We start from the raw sequence: 21,034 nt of genomic DNA on the forward strand, positions 1-21,034 counted from the left end.
TCAATAATACTAATCAGAAGTAGTTCATATTATGGGGACAACAGCGCACTGCGGAACCTACATGACCAACATAGTGCGGAGCGAGGCATGTACCTGAGAAGAGCTCCAGGAACTTCTCGACGCCGTAGTTGAGCGGGAAGCGGTACGTGGGATCCTGCAGGGCGTCCTCCGTGTGCACTTTGATGCGCTTGATCATGAAGCTGATGTTGTCCGGCTTCCCGTCTTGGTTGAAATCTGCACTCAGCCACAAACAGCATTCATACACGTATGGCCACTGCTGTTTCTGGTGGCAAGATGTACGTACAAGGTGCAATTGTATTTTTTTCCTCGCTAATTCTCTTTCCTGTGAGGAAACATCTACATGCCTGGATTTGGACTCAGGCGAAATACTAAAAAAAAAACTTGTACTTCCCACCAACTAATAGAAGTAATTTAAAATCAAACAGCGGGAAAAGTGGCTCTACCCCCAATGTACTGAATACATTACAGCAACAATGTAATGGTGTGGTGCTGCGGCAGCTAGGACTAGAGGATAGAGGCTGACTGGACTCACCCGTGCTCTTGTAGATGGCGTTGACGCGCTGCACGTGGCGGGTCATCACCTCGATGCACGCCTCCTCGCTGCCGTACTTGCGGTGGAACAGGTGGTCGGCCTGCAGGTACAGCATGCACGTGGTCTTGCTGGGGTCGACGACGGCGCGCCGCTGCACGTGCTGGCGCCAGGAGGCGGGCGTGGGGCGCGCCCCCGGGGCGACCACGGCGTCGTAGGGCTCGTCGGGCTCGTGCAGCAGCGGGGCCCCAGGGGGCGCGCGCACGTCCGAGGCGCGGTACACCACCGAGTGCACGGCCCGCCCCAGGTCCCCGTAGCGGCGCGCCGGCTCCACGTAGTACAGCTCTCCCGCCGTGGCCACGGCGCCGTCGAACAGGCCGTCCGCCGTCAGCACGCCCTCCACGGCCGCCTGGTCGTCGTCTGCACAGCCCCCGGCCCCGCTCCACGCATGACCCCACACTGCATGAAGCCCGGCGTGGGCTCTAGCCCTCCACTTCCCACATCACACAGTTTTACAAATTCAACCTTACTTACTATCCGCTTTAAAACAGCACATTATGCAACTAAAAACTAAGGTTTTTCAAAGACATAGGTCGTTGGTCTTATTTCTTATTTAAATTTAATAAACGGTTGTTGCTGATTTATACGGCTGTTATACGTAATAAAACAAGTTAATAGTCTGTTTTGGTATGAACGGCGCCAGGCTTCAGGCTGTGGTGCCTGTGGTGCCGACCGCCATCTTGGACACGTCATTTTGTTTTCTCGAACATTCCGACGTTTTGTTTTCAGCCATTTTGAATTATGACTTCACCGTTGCAATTTCCGTTACGGCCGCTATCTTGAAAATCTTTATTTATTATCCGATTTTAATGAAAAAATGTTTAAAATTTATAAAAAAGTTCAAATAATAAAATTTTAACTAAATATTTAAAAAAACATACATTTAAGACATGGAGCTCGAAGTCCTCGGTTCGAACCCGGTGAGGGCAAAAAATAAAATTGGCGACCGATCCTTCCCTCATGGTGGCTACCGGCAGACTGACTCCCCACCGCTTTGTTCATAGCATATATATTGTCAGTTAGCATGATGTCATGTCCGCCATCTTAAACATTTGTAATTTTAATGCTAGAGATTCGGGAACATTTCCAAAATTAATTTAATAAATTTGTAATCAATATACTGATTGATTCGATCGATTCCTGTCCTTGGTTCGTTACCTGGCCGATGCAAAACATTGTAATTTTATGTAAATATAATAATTTCAATAAATCATGTTCAAAATTCTTAAGGAGGCTTAAAATCCTATACTACCAGCCTCCAGTAAGCCGTTAGGTCCATCATCTGGGAAATTTTTATTTATTGACCTAGAAATTCGGGGAAAATTCCATAACACACCGAAAAAATCACACATTACTTTACATGTTGAATCGATACTTGGTTCGATCCCTGGGTGATACAAAAACAACTTTAATTTAAAAAAAATTACCACAAAAGTGACAGGTTTGAGAAAATAATAACACATGTTCTTTAAAAAAATCAATTACATAAATTCTACACTTATACAAGTACAAAAAAAAACATAGACAAATTACTAAAGTCTTGAGGATTTCTCGATTCAAACAGTCTTCATATTGTACGAAGTAAGTCCTTTACATGATTGTAAATTTCTATTCAGTTTATCAGGTCGACATATTGGTACACCACAATTTTCACACAAAGACGAATTATCGATTTCATTAAAAGGACAGTGATATATTTCATGTTGTTTTGCACTTTGAATATTTGCTAATGTTTTGTTACAAAATATACAGCTTGATTCTGATGAATGTACATCCAGTCTATCACAATTCCTGAGGTGTCGTTTTAATGTTCCATAGTGTATAAACTTGCTTAAACACCTGCTGCACTGATATTTAATGCGTTCAGAGTTATTATTACAAGTCTTAAATGTATGTTTTTAAAATATTTTTTTATAAAAATTTTATTGAATTTTTTAAATGAATTTTAATTTTTTTCCATTAAAATAATAAATAAAGATTTTCAAGATGGCGGCCGTAATGGAAATTGCAACGGTGACATCATAATTCAAAATGCCGGAATATTCGAGAAAACAAAATGACGTCATCCAAAATGGCGGATCCAAGATGGCAGATCAAAAATGGCAGCCGTGGTCAAGGTCATTCAATATGGCCGCCGTGACGTCACAATCCAAGATGGCGGTCGGTACTACAGGCACCACAGCCTGAAGCCTGGCACCGGACATACCAAATCATACTACTCAAGTTATATTATACTGCAGTATTGTTAAACGAGTTTTAAATATATTTCTAAAGTATTAGGTTTAAGGCCTAATATTTTTAAGCGCACTGCAATAGTTAGTATAAACCAACACTCCCCCTTGACATGCAATTTTTTTAATTTAAATCAATACCGCACATTAAAATATTATTTTCCCGTCCCTCACAATTTTTTTGTCTTATTTTGTCATATTGATGTTTTTGCACATCAAATTCTCCCGCGAATCAACAACTGGCTGGCCCGTTTGAATATTGGGGTCGGGTTTAGGCCTATAAACTACGCAAGTAACGTAACAACACAACGACGCAACACGCTAATTTATACATGTTAAAAAATGTTAACAATGCACAAATTTTTACTTTTTATTATAATTTATTAACTATAATTATTTAATTTTAAAAAAAATTGATATTAAAATGAAAAGTTTGAAAGAGCTCAGACCATAAATAAACTTTGCCAGTGTGACATGATTAAAAAATTATTTGAGGTTATCTGTCAAAATTTATTTTATGGAGAAAATTGAAAGCCATTTTCCGTCCAATACTTCCCCTCCAACTCTATTGACAAATATACTGGAGACAAATATTTGTGTGTGACAAGGCCCTAATAATAATGAATTTAAAACTGTGCGATAGTTTAATGCGTGAAAAAGTTATACGGGCGATAAAAAAAAAGGGGCAATCGTAGCCTTCTGTGCACACGACGTCATATATCCGCGCCGTACCGCGGTTGAAACGCTAGTGAGAGCCCCCCAGCCAGGCTCTTCCGACGGCAAACCCCTCGCCGCGCCGGCCGAGATTTACGAGCTGGTGTTACATTAACGCGGCGCGGGGGAAGTTGTGCGCGCTAAGTTGGCAACGAAGAGTGCTAGCAGCTGCCCGGATGTCTGCACCTTCCCTTCTCTATGGTCTGCACGTCCTGAGCCGGCTAGGACGTCACTGATCATGTTTTATTACATACTAGCTTCATTCACTTACCCGCCATTAACGTACTTATTAGACATGAGCTTAAGTAACTGGGTGATATATGTAATTCACTGTTGTTTCATATTTTTATTTAGTAGCACCTTCATTTTTGTACGTATTTCAAATCTTTATTCCATAATATTTTTACCTTCTCCATATATCTATGGACCGTTGAAAGAATTAATGTCAGTGTGCCCAAGTATGACTGACTCTCAACAAACACGTTTCCAAATCACACACACGTGCAATGAAATATTTTACTATCATATATGGAAGTGCCGCAAAAATAAAAGACAAAATATATCATCGGAAAAGAAAAGTTTAAATAAGTAGCCTGCATACGGGAGAAGATAGTCGGGCACACAAACGACCAGCTAAAACTGAATACTGAAGAGTTCCCATCAGTGCTTTCTTTCGGTCCAGAAGGAGTAAAAACATAATAAAACCATTTCTCATGTCTATCAGCTGGAACAGGCGTGAGGCAGGCTAGTCCTCAGTTAGGCTGGGAAATGAAACCCCAGACGTTCAGATTTGCTGGAATGCAGTATATTATGTAGTAATTTAAGTATCAAGGACGGCCGATCAAGGGAGAGAGAGAGGAACCGAAGGGTGCCATCTTGGTTTCAACAATTTCCATCGTTCGATTTTGAACATGCTTTGAAGAAGGCAAATTGTCAAAATTAAACGATAAGAAAACGGCGACTCGAAGACAGGGAGACTGGAAGACAGGGAGGCCGTAATATAGGGAGATACGAAGACAGGGAGATATGAAGACAGGGAGAAGACACGAAGATAGGAAGTCAGGGAGATATAAAAAAAGCCAGGAAGACTGGACGACAGGAAGACAGAGACAGGGAGACAGGAAGGCCGTAATTCAGGGAGATACGAAGACAGGGAGCTAGGAAGACAGAGACAGTGAGACGGGGAGACAGGGAGACAGGGAGACAGGCAGGCAGGCAGGCAGGCAGGCAGGCAGGCAGGCAGGCAGGCAGGCAGGCAGGCAGGCAGGCAAGCAGGCAGGCAGGCAGGCAGGCAGGCAGACAGGCAGACAGGCAGACAGGCGCGGTACCTTCGAGCGAGCCGGAGCAGGCGGCGGCGCGCGGGAAGCTGAGCGGGCCCGCGGTGCTCTCGAACACCACGTCCTGGGCGAACACGTCCGGCGCGGGCCGCAGTCTCAGCCGGAACTGCCTGCACACACGCCCGCGCTGCACCGGCCATGTCCCCGCCGCCAGCTGGCTCACAGCCGGGGCTAACACACACCAGTCATCCCTGGACACGGCGCTTGCCCGTGTCTCGCCCTGCAGGGCATGCAATGAGCAGCAAACTTTCATATATTAAGAATGTTTGTTCCATAATACATAGTTTTGACATCAAACCGCAAACACCCCCCCCCCCCCCACGGGTGAACGCCATCACTGTTTACAACATACAAAGTCACTCTTGTTACTAATTATCTGCGAACTACTAATGTAACTCAACCAAACCATTGTTACAGACATCAACACGTTGATGACATTGCGTGCACGCAGGGCCGTAGAGAAGACGAGATGGTGGAGGGGGGAACATAACCCCCAAAGGGGGGTTCGGTTGAGTTCCGAAATGCCTGTGTCTTCCCTGATACTAGGACAAAAATTACAATACTATTGTTAACAAAATTCATTGGGAACCTTACCCGGTATTCCATTTTTTACAGATCCCGTTTAAAATTATGAGTACGTTAACTCTCAATCTTGAATTATATATATATATATATATATATATATATATATATATATAAATTTTTAATTTTTACATTTTGTTGAAACCCCTCCCCCTTCTGAAGTGGCGCGGCAGACTCACCACCTTTCTAGGAGCGATCCAGAACACGGTGTTTTCTTTCCAGAACTACCAACCTCGCTTGTCTCCAACTGGCCACAGAGAGTTCTCGGTTGGCTTTTAAGATGTTGGCAGATTCTCACCAAAACAAATACGGAGTGAAAGGGATGGAACTTGTACGTGCGCAGTAAGAATGAATCTTATCAAACATACTAAATTTCACCATTTTATTAACAAATCGAAATAACCAAAAAATTTCTACTGGCAACCAACCGACATTCGCTAAAGCTAAAAAATATGAAGTTAGCGATATGATCACTCGCATACATTAACTTATTTCCAGCAGTTTTACGTTTCCTGCACTGCCCACTAAGATGAAACATTCAACAATATTACCATAAATGAATACGCGAATTTTTCCGGTCTCTAGCTATTAGTAGGGACTGGAAAAATTTGCGGTTTCGATGGCCTTCAGCATAGACTGCACATACCCCTGTACACTCGGGCAAATGCCACCTGTTCATTGGCTGCTGACTTGCGAGTCGTCTTGACCGAGTGTCTGAGATTCGACACTTCTATGAGTGAGGGTCTCTAATTGGCCCTCATTACTCCAGATTAACAGTGAACCAGTGGTAGAAGCAGCGCTAAGGCATAATTAATTGAATTGTAGCATATCACGAAATGAATCCGCGAATTTGCAGGTCTCTACGTCATCGCGGATGGTTGATGTTCAAGTATTTTCGTTCCGGATTAGGCGCTCCACTTCTTAACAATTCACTTTCCATCTGCTGCTTGGAAGGCAGAATGGCTCGAATGCATTTGTAGCGATCGATTTTATTGAAGGGAAAAAAAAAAAAAAAAACATAATTTAGTTCTAAGACTATATTTGGTTGAACGAAAGAAATTGACGGTTTGAGATTAACTGTCGAGTAATACTGTTCGCAGGCTTTCACGGCCATTGTCTGAAGTAGCTTGGCTTCTGGGTTGTAGCCGTGTCCTAGGCGAATAATTCACCGACGTTTCGGTCGACATTGCAGTCGAGTACATGTTTCGTTGAGTTTTTTTTGACGTGACAACGTCTAATAAATTGATGAACGCCGGCTGCACGCACGAAAAAGTGTCCCGTTACGCTGTGTCCCGTTACGCTCATTGTACGCTTGCGCCGATCTATCTCTCTTCCACTCGACTGTTTATAAAGTGAAATGAAAAGTTAATTTGGTTTTCATTGCTTATTACAACAACAATTTGGGCAATAAAGGTTCATTATTCTTGCATTTTAAAATCTGATTAATAATATAATTTCAAGTATTTATTCTTTTATTATTAAAATAAAAATGATACAATTTTATTCATAAAGTATGCAATCATTTCATCAATGTTTTGTTATGACGTTGCCACGTTAAACTATCGTCCGTAAACCGACTTTACAGAGAACCAATTTTTTCTCGTCGGATATAAAAGGCAACTATTACAATTGCAGATGAAGTAAAGGGAACAGCTGCAGGTATATCGAGTGGAATGCTGTTTCAGCTCTGACTGCAGCGACGCAGGGAAGACCTCCAGGGACTCCCGCAGCGCGAACCCGTACGATCTCCGGCGTGACGTCACGGCGCGGACAGGTGACAATCGATACTCCTGTCCGCGCCAGGTCGAGCGGGAACAGCGAACAGCGAACAGTGGAACATATGAACAGCACAGCCCCCCCCCCCCCCCCCCCACCAACTCCTCACCAGCTTCCTACTGGCACACTTCGGAGTCGTGAAGTTCACTGACGTGAATCGGAAACTAGTGTATTCAAAGAAACTTAACGACATACACAATTACGATCTCACCAGTTACTTTGTATTCACGTGTGTTGTGATAGAAACTGAAATTAGAAGTAGCTAGAGACCGGAAAAATTCGCGGATTCATTTCACGATATGCTAGAATACAAACAACTGTACCTTTATATTGCTTCTGTGATTGACTTACAGTTTATCTGGAGGACTTTGAGCCAATGGAAAACCTTCAACCAAAAAAGTATCGAATCGCAAGCGTCCCAGTTGACGGGTGCCACGAGTCAATAGCCAATGAGCAGGTGGCATTTGCCCGAGTGTGTAGGGGATTGTGTAGTCTATCCTAGATGTCATCGAAAGTGCGAATTTTTCCAGTCTCTAGAAATAGCTGTAGGTCACAATACATTATTTAAATATTTTTTAACGTTTATTTAAATTAAAATCTTCAGCGGCAAAGTTAACACGTGTGTTTGCGGCATTTGATAGTTGTATGAAATTAAACAGCGTGATATTTTAAATTTGAAACACATAAAATTCTTTTTTTTTTTTATTGTTTAATAGCAACCCCATCAGAATGTTATTTGAGAATGCGAACCAAGTAAATATGCATGATACAAATAACAGCTAGAAACAGAGTATTTCGGCTCTAGATCTCTGGGCTATCTCCCGGCGCTAGATCTCTGGGCTCTCTATGTTATACAGCTAGACACTGTAAACAGCGGGCTCTATTTTACCTCACTGAATATTTACTGCTAAACATATTCACAAATGTCTACTCCTATTTCCGTTGCAGTTAGGATCCTGCGTATTCACTTTAAATAAAAAAAAAATGTGCGTGTGTCCTTATGTGTGCGCGTTGGAAGTTATACTTAGGCCTACTTGGCATTATAAAAAACTAACATTTAATTTTGCATGCAAGTAATTAATAGAAATGAAACAATAAAATGACTGGACAGATATTATAAATACGGTTAGTAATTATAAATTTAAGGAAATTAAAAAATTGAAATTAATACTCAGAATATTATAGAATTAATTATTTAATTTGGTGAAATAATCGAGATGTATTTTAATTAATAATGAAATTCAATAAATATTATAAATGTTTACCTAATTTATTAATTTTATTTATTTATTAAATAATAATGTAATACTTATAATGCAAATTAATTATTCATAAGGGAACATAACCTCACAAACACAGCAAAATTCCACTGGTTTGGAGAAATCAAAACTATTTCAGAACTCAGAGCACTATTTTTTAAGATTTATATGTTAAATATATTGAAATAACACATATATAATTGTCTGAGTGACTAAACTAAATTGTTTAAAAGCAAAAACTAGATCAATTTTGCTCGTTTTAACATACATTTTGCTGACCAAATTCAAATATTTTATCGGTTCAAGTGTCGTTGGCTGGCAGAACAACAACATCATCGTCATCAACAACAACAACAACAACAACAGCAGTTTTGTTGTTTATAAGATTTCGCCAATCCTACCATAAAAAACATAATTTCGTTTATTAAAAAAAATTGGTTGTCTGTAAAGTAGGTTTACGGACGATAGTTTAACGTGACAACGTCATAACAAAACATTGATGAAATGATAGCATACTTTTATAAATAAAATTTAATCATTTTTATTGAATTATCACTATTTTGTAAGGAGTGAAACGAAATCTACAATTTAATTGATAAATTTACTTTTATTTGCACTCATTAATTCAAATATGTTTATTACTTTAACGAACAGATTATTTTAACTATAACTTTTATACATGTTTGCTATTTAACTTATTCCAATCTGTGTTATTCTGTTAAGGATAGGACGATGATAGGAAAAGTAGGAAACGAATGGGAGTGTTTCAAGTTCAATGTGTCTCGAAAAAGTCAAATCGATGGTTGTTCCAATCGAGTGGAAGAGGGATAGATGCGGCGCAAGCGTATAATGAGCGTAACGGGACAATGAGCGTAACGGGACAATGAGCGTAACGGGACAATGAGCGTAACGGGACAATGTGAGTAACGGGACAATGTGCGTAACGGGACAATGTGCGTAACGGGACAATGAGTCATCCATTTTCGTCCGTGCAGCCGGCGTTCATCGATTTATTAGACGTTGTCACGTCAAAAAAGTTTTTTAGTAAACGAAAATTTTTACGAGCAAAATATAGGTAATTGTGATTGAAAACGTTGAGGAACGGCTCTAATAATGGTATTGTTGCGAGGTTGGTAGCTTCAGGGGCGGAGGCTAATGGCGCCGAGGGGACACGAGGACCGCGGGTGACAGTTGCTCGGTGGAGCAGATGTGTTCAATGCCTTCTTCGGGAAGTGATAGGCACGAAGAAGTTGAATGACAAAAGTTCCAACAATGGTTTGTGGACGGGACAGATTATTAACTTTGTTGGATGTTGGAAGAATCTACCCACCAGAATTGCTTGAAGCAACACAAATGTGTGAAAGATTCCGACGCAGCCACGTATTAAAATCGCGAACTAAACATGAGGGACAAAGAAGGTGAGAATTAAAACACGTATGTTCGTATGACAATATCCCGTGGCACCAATTATTTGTTGCATACAACTGATCAAAGTAACAGAGAAATTAAATTTTACTGTGACACAACTATTCATGTTAATTGAAATAGGATACAATATCTTAAATTTTAAAGACTGCACAATTATCACAACATTCAATATTTTAAACTGCAGTGTGTAGAACTTCTTATAATCTCAAACTACAGTTTTAACTGGTTCATTCAAGCTATTAAGGTAAAAAAAAACTAAATAAAAATTGTGTATCCTTCCGCAACCACCGGCATGGGTCACGTGACTAATAGCTCGTCGCTTCTGTCGCTACAATACACTTCATTACTGTCACGAGAATGATTTTTAATAAATATATATTATATATAATGTGACCTGGTTTCAACGGTCATCAATTAAAAACGGTATACTTAGGGACAGCAAAAATTCGCGGATTCATTTCACGATATGATAAAATCCAAACAACTGTACGTTTATATTGCTTCTGTGAATGGCTTACAGTTTATCTGAAGGACTTTAAGCCAATGGAAAACCTTCAACAGAAAAAAGTATCGAATCGCAAGCGTCCCAGTTGACGGGTGTCACGAGTCAATAGCCAATGAGCAAGTGGAATTTGCCTGAGTGTGTAGGGGATCGTGGAGTCTATCCTAGAGGTCATCGAAAGGGCGAATTTTTCCAGTCTCTAGTTATACTTATAAAAAAAATACAGTGAACATGTTGCCTCGCTGACCAAGCTGACAATAAGTTACACGTTCAGTCACTGGCAGTGCTGAGCAGCCCAGAAGCCTGCTCACGACCACGGAGGACTGTGCTGCTGCTGGAGTGAGCTGTGTGCAAGGTGCGGGCCGACCAATGGGGATGGATGGATCCCTCGCGGCCTTGCACGTCGGGGGGGGGGGGGGGGGAAAGGCGAGAAGTTGGAGAGATGGCCCCTGGTTCGATGGGTAAAAAAAGTGGAAAATATGCCCCTCCCTTCCTCGCCTAATGAACACTCCCCCTGCTCCCTCCACAGCTGGCCAGCCCGCCCACCCGCTACCTCGCGATGAGGTAGAAATTGTTTTTTTTTTTTCCTGCAGTGTTTTCCATCTCTGGGGGGGGGGAATAAACTACACGCGGCCGGGCGATGTTTCCTGAAACAACTCGGCCACGACTGCACTGCACCGGACAAGAGCGGAGCGTCTCTCGGGGCCTCCCGGCAGAGGAGACATGTCTCCAGCGGACTGCAGACAGGAGTAGCACACGCACCCACCAGCTGGAGAGAGAGAAACTCACAAAGCCTTGCGTGCGGAATGTGAGCGAGCCTTCCAGCACTCGCTGGTGATGTGGGAACATCTACACCTCGGTGAACGAGCAAATTAACGTGTTCTAATGTTGTTCATGTTGCAAATAAACTCACGATAAAAAAAAACTCGCGACACCAAATTTAACGAACAATTCTTTAAAATAATGCCGAGAGTGATAAATATACGAAAAGTATTCACTTAAGAGAGAAAAAGTGACCAAATTGTATACCCTTTCTTAAAAACTAACTACAATTCTGTTTAACAACTATTAAGGAACTACTGATTGCTCAGGACTGACATAAATACATGTCGCATGTAAATGCCTGGACGGTGAACATGGGACATTTCCCCTAAACAGGAATTATCATCGCCTGAGGTTTTTTTTTGAGGTGACGTCTAATAAATCGATGAAATCCCGGCTGCACGCACGAAAAAATGTCCCGTTACGCTGTGTCCCGTTACGCATATTGTCCCGTTACTCACATTGTCCCGTTACGCGGTGTCCCGTTACGGCCATTGTACGCTTGTGAAGTGAAAAGTTAATGTGGTTTTCATTGCTTATCACAACAACAATTTCGGCAATAAAGGTTAATTATTCTTGCATTTTAAAAATCTTATTACTAGTATAATTTCAAGTATTTATTCTTTTATTATTAAAAAATAAAAATGATTCAATTTTATTCATAAAAGTATGCAATCATTTCATCAATGTTTTGTTATGACGTTGTCAAGTTAAACTATCGTCCGTAAATCGATTTTACAGACAACCAATTTTTTTTAAAACTTGGGATTAATTTTTACTATGACTATTTTAATTTACCGAACATATTACAGGGTATTTTCACTATATAAAGTTTCACTTGGCACACCATTACGTTCGGTATGCACGTGAGTCCGCCAACGTTCGTGTCACATTTACGTTCCATTCACGAAATTACTTCAACCAAATGCTGTATATCGAGAGCAGTTTAAGGGGAAAAAAATTCAGTGGACAGCAACTTAAATATACTATTCTTATAATAAAATGGACAATTTTCTTCTTAATTTACTGGTCTTGATTGGATTCATATAAAGTAATGTTTAAGTAAATGTAGATTACAAAAGTTTTCAGATTAAGGAGATTATAAATTTCAACAATATTGTATCACAGCTGCAGCACAAGACGACATGTTCTGCTTTAAGCAAAAATTTTGGATCCAACATCCACGAAATTGCGGAACGCTTAGTTTGGTGTTTAACTCGAGTCACCTGCAGTTCTAAATACTGTATGTTCATTCAGAAGAAACGCAGAAATTGCAAAATTCAATCGTATTTTCGGACAAGTTTTTTTTGACGTGAATACGTCATTAAAATTGCTTCCATAGTGGGAGGCAATTAAAAAAAAAACGAATGATAACAAAACCGGGGGATACAGTTTGGTGTTGCAGCTACATATCTATCATCTCCATACAAAATTTCATTACACCACTGGATAGCTAAACGATCAAAGAACTCGTTACGCTAAGTGATAACTGTGACGCATCGCGCGCAGTGGAGGGGGAAGCGCCACCATTTTGAGGTCATTTTGCTGCTTTTCGAGATTTCCATTTAGTATAATTTTCAACTCGGAGAAGCTACGCGATGTTCGTTTGAGTTTTAATCGCCAGCTCTCGTCAAAATGTATCGATTGCATATATAAAACACTAGTGTAAAATAGTTACAGTGAATAGATATATATGGTGTTAAAATAAACTAATAAAAAATAATGTCGGCCTATATGCGTCAAAAAGTCAAATCCAAATACAGAGATCGTATACGGTTGGAAAGCGCTTCCCAAAAGCAATCGAATGATACCAATAAAACACCATATGACCGAGTGAAGCAGTGCCGGGAACGTAAAAGAATGAATGCGGACGAGCGGATCAACGACGGTGCCAGTACATCTGCAGCTGGGGCGGTTAAAATTATGTAAGTGGATGATGACTTCTTTGTGTTCAAGCAAGATTATAAAATACATAAAATAGCGTATTTTATATTTTGTATAGAAAATATTACCTGTTACGTACACGTATTCACGTACAACACACGGCCGTGTCCATGACACAGCCACACCCCATTTTTTTTTGTTTGCAAACGCAATGATCGCTAATTACCGCTGTGTACCGAGTTATAGATATACGTGAACAGCAACGACTGTCAGTTGCACCATGCAGCGCACGAAGACTGTTGCCAGGCGGAAAGCCTTCTTTTCACAAACGAGAGAGCCAAACCCCCGATCGTGCATCTTCGGTTTTTTTGTTCATTGTAACTCATGATAACTAATGGTCAGTTAGGTTAGGTTAGCTATATTATAAATACTTTAAAACATTGTGGACGATTGATTTGGTTAGGATAGCTACATTAAAGATACTGTGAAATCATGTAAACGGTTTCCTAGCCCTGGATAGCTACATATTAAAAAGTTATTTGCTAAGCAACCATAAAATGATTTTACAGTATTTTTAATGTAGCTATACTTACCTAATATAACCAACCATCCACAATGTTTTAAAGTATTTATAATGTAGCTAACCTATCCTATTCCGCAAAATTTAATGCCACACCGGTTTATACAATGAGATAGAACGGGGGGGGGGGGGGGGGGGGGGGAAAGCGAGCATGAACTTCGGGGAACTTCGGGTGTGGCTCTCTCGTCTGTGAAATGAAAGCTTCCCGTTGCCAGGCTGCCGCAGACGGCCAGAGAGAAAGAAAGAGCTGGCCGGGCGACTGTGACTCACTCGTCCTTGCAGCGCCTCTCGCTCGCTCCAGGAAACACTTCCTCGCTGGCGCGGCGCTGCCTCTCGCCTGGTTCACACGCGTCGCGGCCCGTGAAATCTTTTTGCAGCCGGTATAGTATTATCAGAATCACAGGGTGACGAAAGTGAGCAGTTAACATAATCAACGTGTGTAATGCACGTAACGAACATTGCTCGATGGGGTTAAAAAAAAGTGTTGGAGGAGAATAACGAATAGACAAATGTAAAACTCTTAGCAAGTTTTCGTCGCCATGTTTGTTTCAATTGTTAACATTAACTTTGTATTTTATTATTTTATTTAATAGTTGAAATGAATATTTTAAAAGGGAACTTCTTCACAGATTTTTCGACCCACAAATATGAACCTCTATTGTGGATTTTATTGTTTACCTCTACCGTTCTAGTGAATTATTAAATATTTCTACGTGAAACTCATTTACAACCGGTCAAAAACAGGTGACATTCAGCAGCGCTGCCTAGTAATGAGCTGACGAACTACAGTTGAAAATACATTCGCTTCCTACATTTCAGTTGGAACACATTTAAACATGGTTAGAAGTTAAGGTTTGGTGATTTCAGTGTCTACTTGATTACGTGTTATTTGTTGTACACTGACTTAAGTTTCTACATTTTCGTTTCAATGTGGTTATACGAAGTGTGCTCAAAAAATACGGGGAAAAAGTTTTTATATTGGCAACTGCTGGCGCTACATCTATTTGAAGTAATAAGCACGATGCCTGATCCGCTAAGATAGTCAGTGACAAGGTTGAACAAGTCGGCTTCCAGAACCGGACAAGTGAGGTTGTGTTTACCGTATGTGTCGTGCAACACGGGTCATGGATTTCGAGCAATGCGTTTGCTTGTGAATCGGAGACCAGAAAAAAAAATGGATCAATGGCTTCCTCCTTCACGACAAAGCGCCGCGCCTCGCTGCTGACTTGGTTTCAAATTGTTTGCCTGTGATTGGATTCTTCTTGGGTTCAGGGTTTATCATTGGCCCAGGGTCATTCCGGTGAACAGTGAGCCAATAGCACACGCATGTTATAGGTATATGTAAAGACCCGGAAATATCGCGAATTCTTTTGGCGTCAGGCTAAAATTAAAACCTCATGTTTGCTCTGCCAACGTTTTTTTACATTGACTGATTCCTTAGCGAGAAACGTTTAATTCCCGTCAGTCGGCACGGCCTCATTCGCTTACTCTTAGCTGGGCATCTTGGCTCACGGTCGCAGAGGGACGTGACCAAGTAACTGCGGTCCAATCATGAGCACTGTGCAAGGATATGAAGGTTTGCATTCTAGCTCGCGACCAAATGGATCCGCGAAACTTGCGCACCTCTATATTATTAATTTATTTATCGACTTTATCGGTGGCAAAAGTTAAGGCGATACGCCTGTTTTCACACTTAAAACACATTAAACATTTCTCCAACATTAACATTGCATATTAAAAACAAGATAGAAAAGCATAATAAAATAATACTTGATACAAAACAAACTTGAACTAAACCAAGCATACAAAGATAAAAGATAAACAGAAAACTACTTTGTATTTAACTCGAAAAATTGGCACGCGCGCGCGCACACACACACCTGCTGAAATGTAATTGAAGGTTAAGATTCATAAGTTGCCAATATCGTAGGGACAGGAAAAATTCGCGGGTTCAATAACCTCCAGTATGAACTCCATAGTTCTACGTACACTCGGTCAAATGTCACCCACTCATTTGCTGCTGTCTTGTGAGACGTCCCAACGTAGCAGCCTGTGATTCGTATAAAGCTTTGGTCGGGCGTTTCTCATTGGCCCAGAGTCATCCAAGTGAGTTGTGAGCCAATAGCAGAGGCAGCACTGAGGTATAACTATTTGTATTTTAGCCTATCGCGAAATGAATTCGCGAATTTTTCCGGTCTCTACGCAATATGATATAGTGTGATGATAATACAAATCTCCCACACATTCTTATGGTAGGGAAGTGATCATGCTGAATAGCTGAATAGGTGTTCAGCCTCCAGGTATATGCATTTGAAACTCAGCCCATCACGAATGTAGCCACGGCAAGCCACGGCGCGGACGAGATCCCTGGCAGAGCGGGAGGAGGGGAGAAGGTAGCGGTCGCCATGTCTCGGTGCAAGGCCCGCCCATTGACAGGCGCTGAGTCACCGCCGCACGCCCACGGCCCGGCCTTGCCCGCCGCTGGTCACATTCCTACAAGACCGGCAACCCTGCATAGCCAACTACACCGCCAGCCATTAACCTGCAAATGAAGTAACGTGATCGAAAGTGTGGGACGCTAAAATGTATTTTTTAAAAAAATCTGTTGTCAACGGGTTTCTTTATACTCGAACGGAGGCACTAAACAACTATCAGTCTCGCATTGTAGACTATTAATAATAATAAATGCCTCAACTCGATAAAATTTTTGAATGGACTATTTTATACCCACTAGTTTCATTTTCTTCAGTCATTATTGAAGCAATCAGGTGGTAAAATATTACTGTAAAAAACACACTCAACAGAAAATAATATCAAATAATAATTTGTTATTTTAGTGCTATTTATTATTTAATTCATAATTATAATTCCGTCATAAACATTTCAGTTAATACTTATATTGCCCTTGTTTGACCGAACCAATCAGGAAACGCTTGAGTTCGCACGGACTGGCTGTGATTGGTGTGCTGGCAGTAGACATGTAGGTACCAGAAAGAAACACAGACGATGCAACACAGTTTTTAACAATGACTCACACAATGCACACATTGCGACAAACGGTTTTCCAAATCAATTCGTTTTTACTGAACGGCCGCTTCTGGTTACGAGCGTTGTAGCTTCGTAGCAGACGCGACGTCACTTCCAATGATTCTGCGTCATAGAGTATCCGCGCTCATTTCAACACATCTCAATCAACCTTTTAAGGGGGCGGGGGGGAGCGGTTATCATAGTTCATTAACTAGAAATATATTTTTCTTTGTCTGGTACGCATAATGCATAACCAGGTACGGTAGCAGAACATCAGCCAAGGAAAAGCTACGTATTTAAAAAATTCTTATACTTCGCATATGGGCCGATGGTTTTCTTGTTGTCGACATTCATTTAAATAAGGTTTGGCGAAACAACGACACGTAACCGAGTTCCTGAACAGTGACACTATCTGCACTCACGGCGCGGCGGGAGGATACTGAAAGTAGGTCTTAAACAAGGCCTAAAAAAATTGTATTTTAGCGTGAACCACCTTCAAAAAATAATACGACCGCAATGATAAAAGGGAAAATTACATGCAAACTCTATTGGCTTTGTGCTGCTGCTGCTACTGCGGCCCGTTTCATCTGGAGGACTGGGCCGTTCAACCGTCAAACAAAGAAGCACCGAATCCCAGTCAATACACAGGGAGATTTGCCCTGTTGGGAATATGGTCGTGGAGGCTATCCTATCTTCAAAATATCTGCACAATGTACCGAAATGTAAATGTGCCTTTTTGAAGTGAAACTACTTTTTTTTCGAGGAGGCTACAATTTTGCTTGAATCTGTGTGTGAATGTGCGAGTGACTGGTTTTAATGTAGTAAGTAGCACCTATTATTTTTTGATACTATTTGCTGTATGTTTAATTACTTTCCTTTTTATGTGTATGTCTATGCTTAATTTTTAATTACTTTAAATTAGTTATGGTTGAATCTTTTGTAATTTTGAACATTAAGTTAAAATTTTAATTTGTTCTCTTAATATTTAGTCAACATCTGCTTATATCATGCTTAATTTTTAATATTCCACTATTTGATGTAATTGCAGAAAAGTTGTTAAGTGTAAGAAAAGGCGTACCGCCTTAACTTCGCCACCAATAAAGACGATAAATAAATAAATTTTCGAGATTTACGAAAATTCCGACCGCATGAGAGGAATAGATAGGTATGCTGGGGCGGGGGAACCGGAAGAGAAGAATGCGTCAGCGCCGACGCCATTTCAACGCAAGCACCAGCGGGGAAGACACCAAGGGAAGGGGATTGTTTCCGAGCGTGGCATGCTATAAGCTGGTAGTAACGGCCGGAAGCGGAGACGATAGGCGAGGTAGGGAATGACGCAGCAGTGATGCTACGGAATGCCCGTAACGCTCCTTGTGTTTTTGTCTACTCCTCAGTTTTCCTAACGGCTGACGATTGACGCTACCACATTTCTTTTATTTTAGGATAGAATACACAGTCCTCTGTACACTCGTGCAAATAACGCCAGTACATTGACTGCTGGTTTGTGAGTCGTCTCAACTGGGTTTCCCCTTGATTCGATAAATTTTTTTGGTGGATGGTTTCTCATTGGCCCAGAGTCGTCCAGATTAAAACACGAGCCAATTTCAAAAGCAGCTTAACTGTACACGTATTTGAATTCTAGCCTATTGCGAAAAGAATCCGCGAAATTTTCCTATGTTACGGTTACCGCTCAGATCTCAGCACAACGAGAAGACTGCGCGCCAGTCCAGAGGCGACCCCGCGCTAGAAGCACCAGCGAGCGTCGCACCTATCATCCCGCCTCACCAACACACTCAACACCTAAACGGATCGTGCATAATATAGATAAAGAAATGGTTGTAATGCGTACCAGATATGTGTTGATGATGACACCGGAACTAGGAGCGAGGTTGAGGGAGATAAATACACTTTATTTAATCACAGGTTACGAATTAAAAGTTTAATGATTGACTATGCTAGTTTTCCTATTACTAGAGACCGGAAAAATTCGCGGATTCATTTCGCGATACGCTAAAATTCAAATACATATACCTTAAAGCTGCTTTTGTTATTGGTTCACTGTTCATCTGGACGACTCTGGGCCAATGGGAAATGCTCAACCAAATAACTATCGTATCACAAGCAAACTAGCTGAGACGACTCACAAGTCAGCAGACAATGAACAGGCGTTATTTTCCCGAGTACCTATACTGAGGACTGTGTAGTCTATCCTGAAGGTCATCGAAACCGCGAATTATTCCAGTTCCTATTACATGTAACATACATTACACCAATATTTAAACAATTGTAACACGTAGAAATTGTACAATTATTGTATCTGAAATAACTTTCCAAGCATTTTAAAGTAGTAGTAGGTAGTCGTTATTCACAAACTACGATGCAGATCGATGGTGTTCAGGCATTCACCACGATGTTGGTGTCGAGAGTGGACTGAATTGCCGTCGTCTCGACGGATCGAGGCGCACATAATTCTCCATTCCAGGGCTCCCCCGCCTCCCGCGCCCACCCCAGCTGTTGCGCCACTGTTCTGTTGATCGCTCCTCTCCACGGTGATGCAGTCACGACGACCAGCGTGCTCGCGAACTGCAGCGTGTTCGTACAGTACTTTGGAATCCATCACCGAGGTCAGGATTTCTGCTCTCTCGCACGATCCCCGGGTACAGCACTGCCAGCACAGAGACCTCGAGCGCGCTGTGTGTCGGCATCACATGGAGAGGGCTGTACACGAGCTGACACCCTCGCCTGAGCTTCACGTTCACATACCTGCCTGTCCGAGATGAGAACTGAATTGTAAATCGACCACAACCCGCTTCTTTGCAGGTTATGATTAGAAACCGGAAAAATTCGCGAATTCATTTCGCGATAGGCTAAAATACAAATAGTTATACCTCAGTGCTGCCTCTGCTATTGGCTCACAACTCACCTGGATGACTCTGGGCCAATGAGAAACGCCCGACCAAAGCTTTATACGAATTACAGGCTGCTACGTTGGTACGTCTCACAAGACAGCAGCCAATGAGTGGGTGACATTTGACAGAGTGTACGTAGAACTATGAAGTTCATACTGGAGGTCATTGAAGCCGCGAATTTTTCCTGTCCCTGGTTATGATTCAATACTACTACCTACTTTATGGCATATGTGTATGTATATGTGTCGCCCGGGCAAAACACGTGATTACATAAGGAACATCACTACCGAGTTTCAAGTCTTTGGGACATATACTTAAAAAACGGGAAATTTTTTGATTTTAAAGTCCCGTTGATTTCACAATATCAGTGCACCAAGGCTACGCATCGGCAAAACCGGGACGCCAATTTTCATCGTCATTCTGTGGGAAGGCATGTAACCCCTAGGCAAGACGCGATTGACGCACCAAACGATAGCGCGTTACAAATTCAAGGCAACGCTGTCTATTGACGGGATTCTAAACTAAACTGTTTTAGCGCCTTTAGTTCGCTAGCAGTTGCGAGCTTCACTATGTGGATGGGTTTTGCCAAAAATAAGGATATGAAGTTTCCAGACCTTACTATATGACCGTGTGGCGGACATAGAGAAATGTCACAAACTCGCTGTTCGTGTGTCTACGACCTACCTCCTATGATGTTCTATTATAAAACTTTACTTTATTATAAAAATTTACCCCTTTTTCACTCCCTTAGGAATGGAATTTCATAATTATTGTAGTCTATCTCAATCTCAGGCCCATAAACTCTTTATTTGCAAAAAAAAAAATAAAAATTTGATCCGTCGCTCCGTTGCTGTGTGAAAGAGGACAAAAAACAAACATACTTTTGCATTCATAACATTAGTAGGGATTCATTACAGATACATAGATTCAAATTTTATTAAGAGTGAAAGTTCTCAAACATCGTAAGAATATTGACATTTAAGTGAAGGTACTTGTATTTTTTTTTTTGCTACAGGCAGAATTTGAATGATAAAGGTTATTCTTGAAAAAACGCATAATCCTTTAGTTTTCTGAGAGTGTAAATTGTTACAAATTCACAATGGTAGCAATAAGACCAGCCGTATTATCTAGTGTAAAAAACAAGTTAAGAAAGGCAAAAAAACAAAACATTTTACTCTACCAAGTGTAATGTATGGGACTCGTCAAAAGAAACCAAATGAGCTAAGCGGTTTACTAGTAGCCACTGAATAGTTCCACTGTCCACCTCCTAGCTCCATCATCAGATCAGTTCGATGGTACCAAATTATTGTATTGTCATCCGGATTACATATACGGGCACGTTTCAAAACAATACAACAATCAGAAGTAGGTTA

At 41.2% G+C, this 21,034-nt stretch overlaps 1 protein-coding gene across 1 annotated transcript in view; it reads right to left on the reverse strand.

Moving 5' to 3' along the window:
• The window catches only part of LOC134528432 (disintegrin and metalloproteinase domain-containing protein 10), an 89,471-nt gene that overhangs the window by 18,616 nt on the left and 49,821 nt on the right, over positions 1 to 21,034 (reverse strand). The window contains exons 3-5 of the mRNA XM_063362040.1: positions 4,884 to 5,002; positions 554 to 970; positions 94 to 234 (exon numbers count right to left, since the gene is read on the reverse strand). Coding sequence (XP_063218110.1) covers positions 94 to 234; positions 554 to 970; positions 4,884 to 5,002 — 677 coding nt within the window. The remainder of the gene's footprint in view (positions 1 to 93; positions 235 to 553; positions 971 to 4,883; positions 5,003 to 21,034) is intronic.

This window comes from Bacillus rossius, chromosome 1 (assembly GCF_032445375.1).
Source record: "Bacillus rossius redtenbacheri isolate Brsri chromosome 1, Brsri_v3, whole genome shotgun sequence".
NCBI classification, from domain to species: Eukaryota; Metazoa; Arthropoda; class Insecta; order Phasmatodea; family Bacillidae; genus Bacillus; species Bacillus rossius.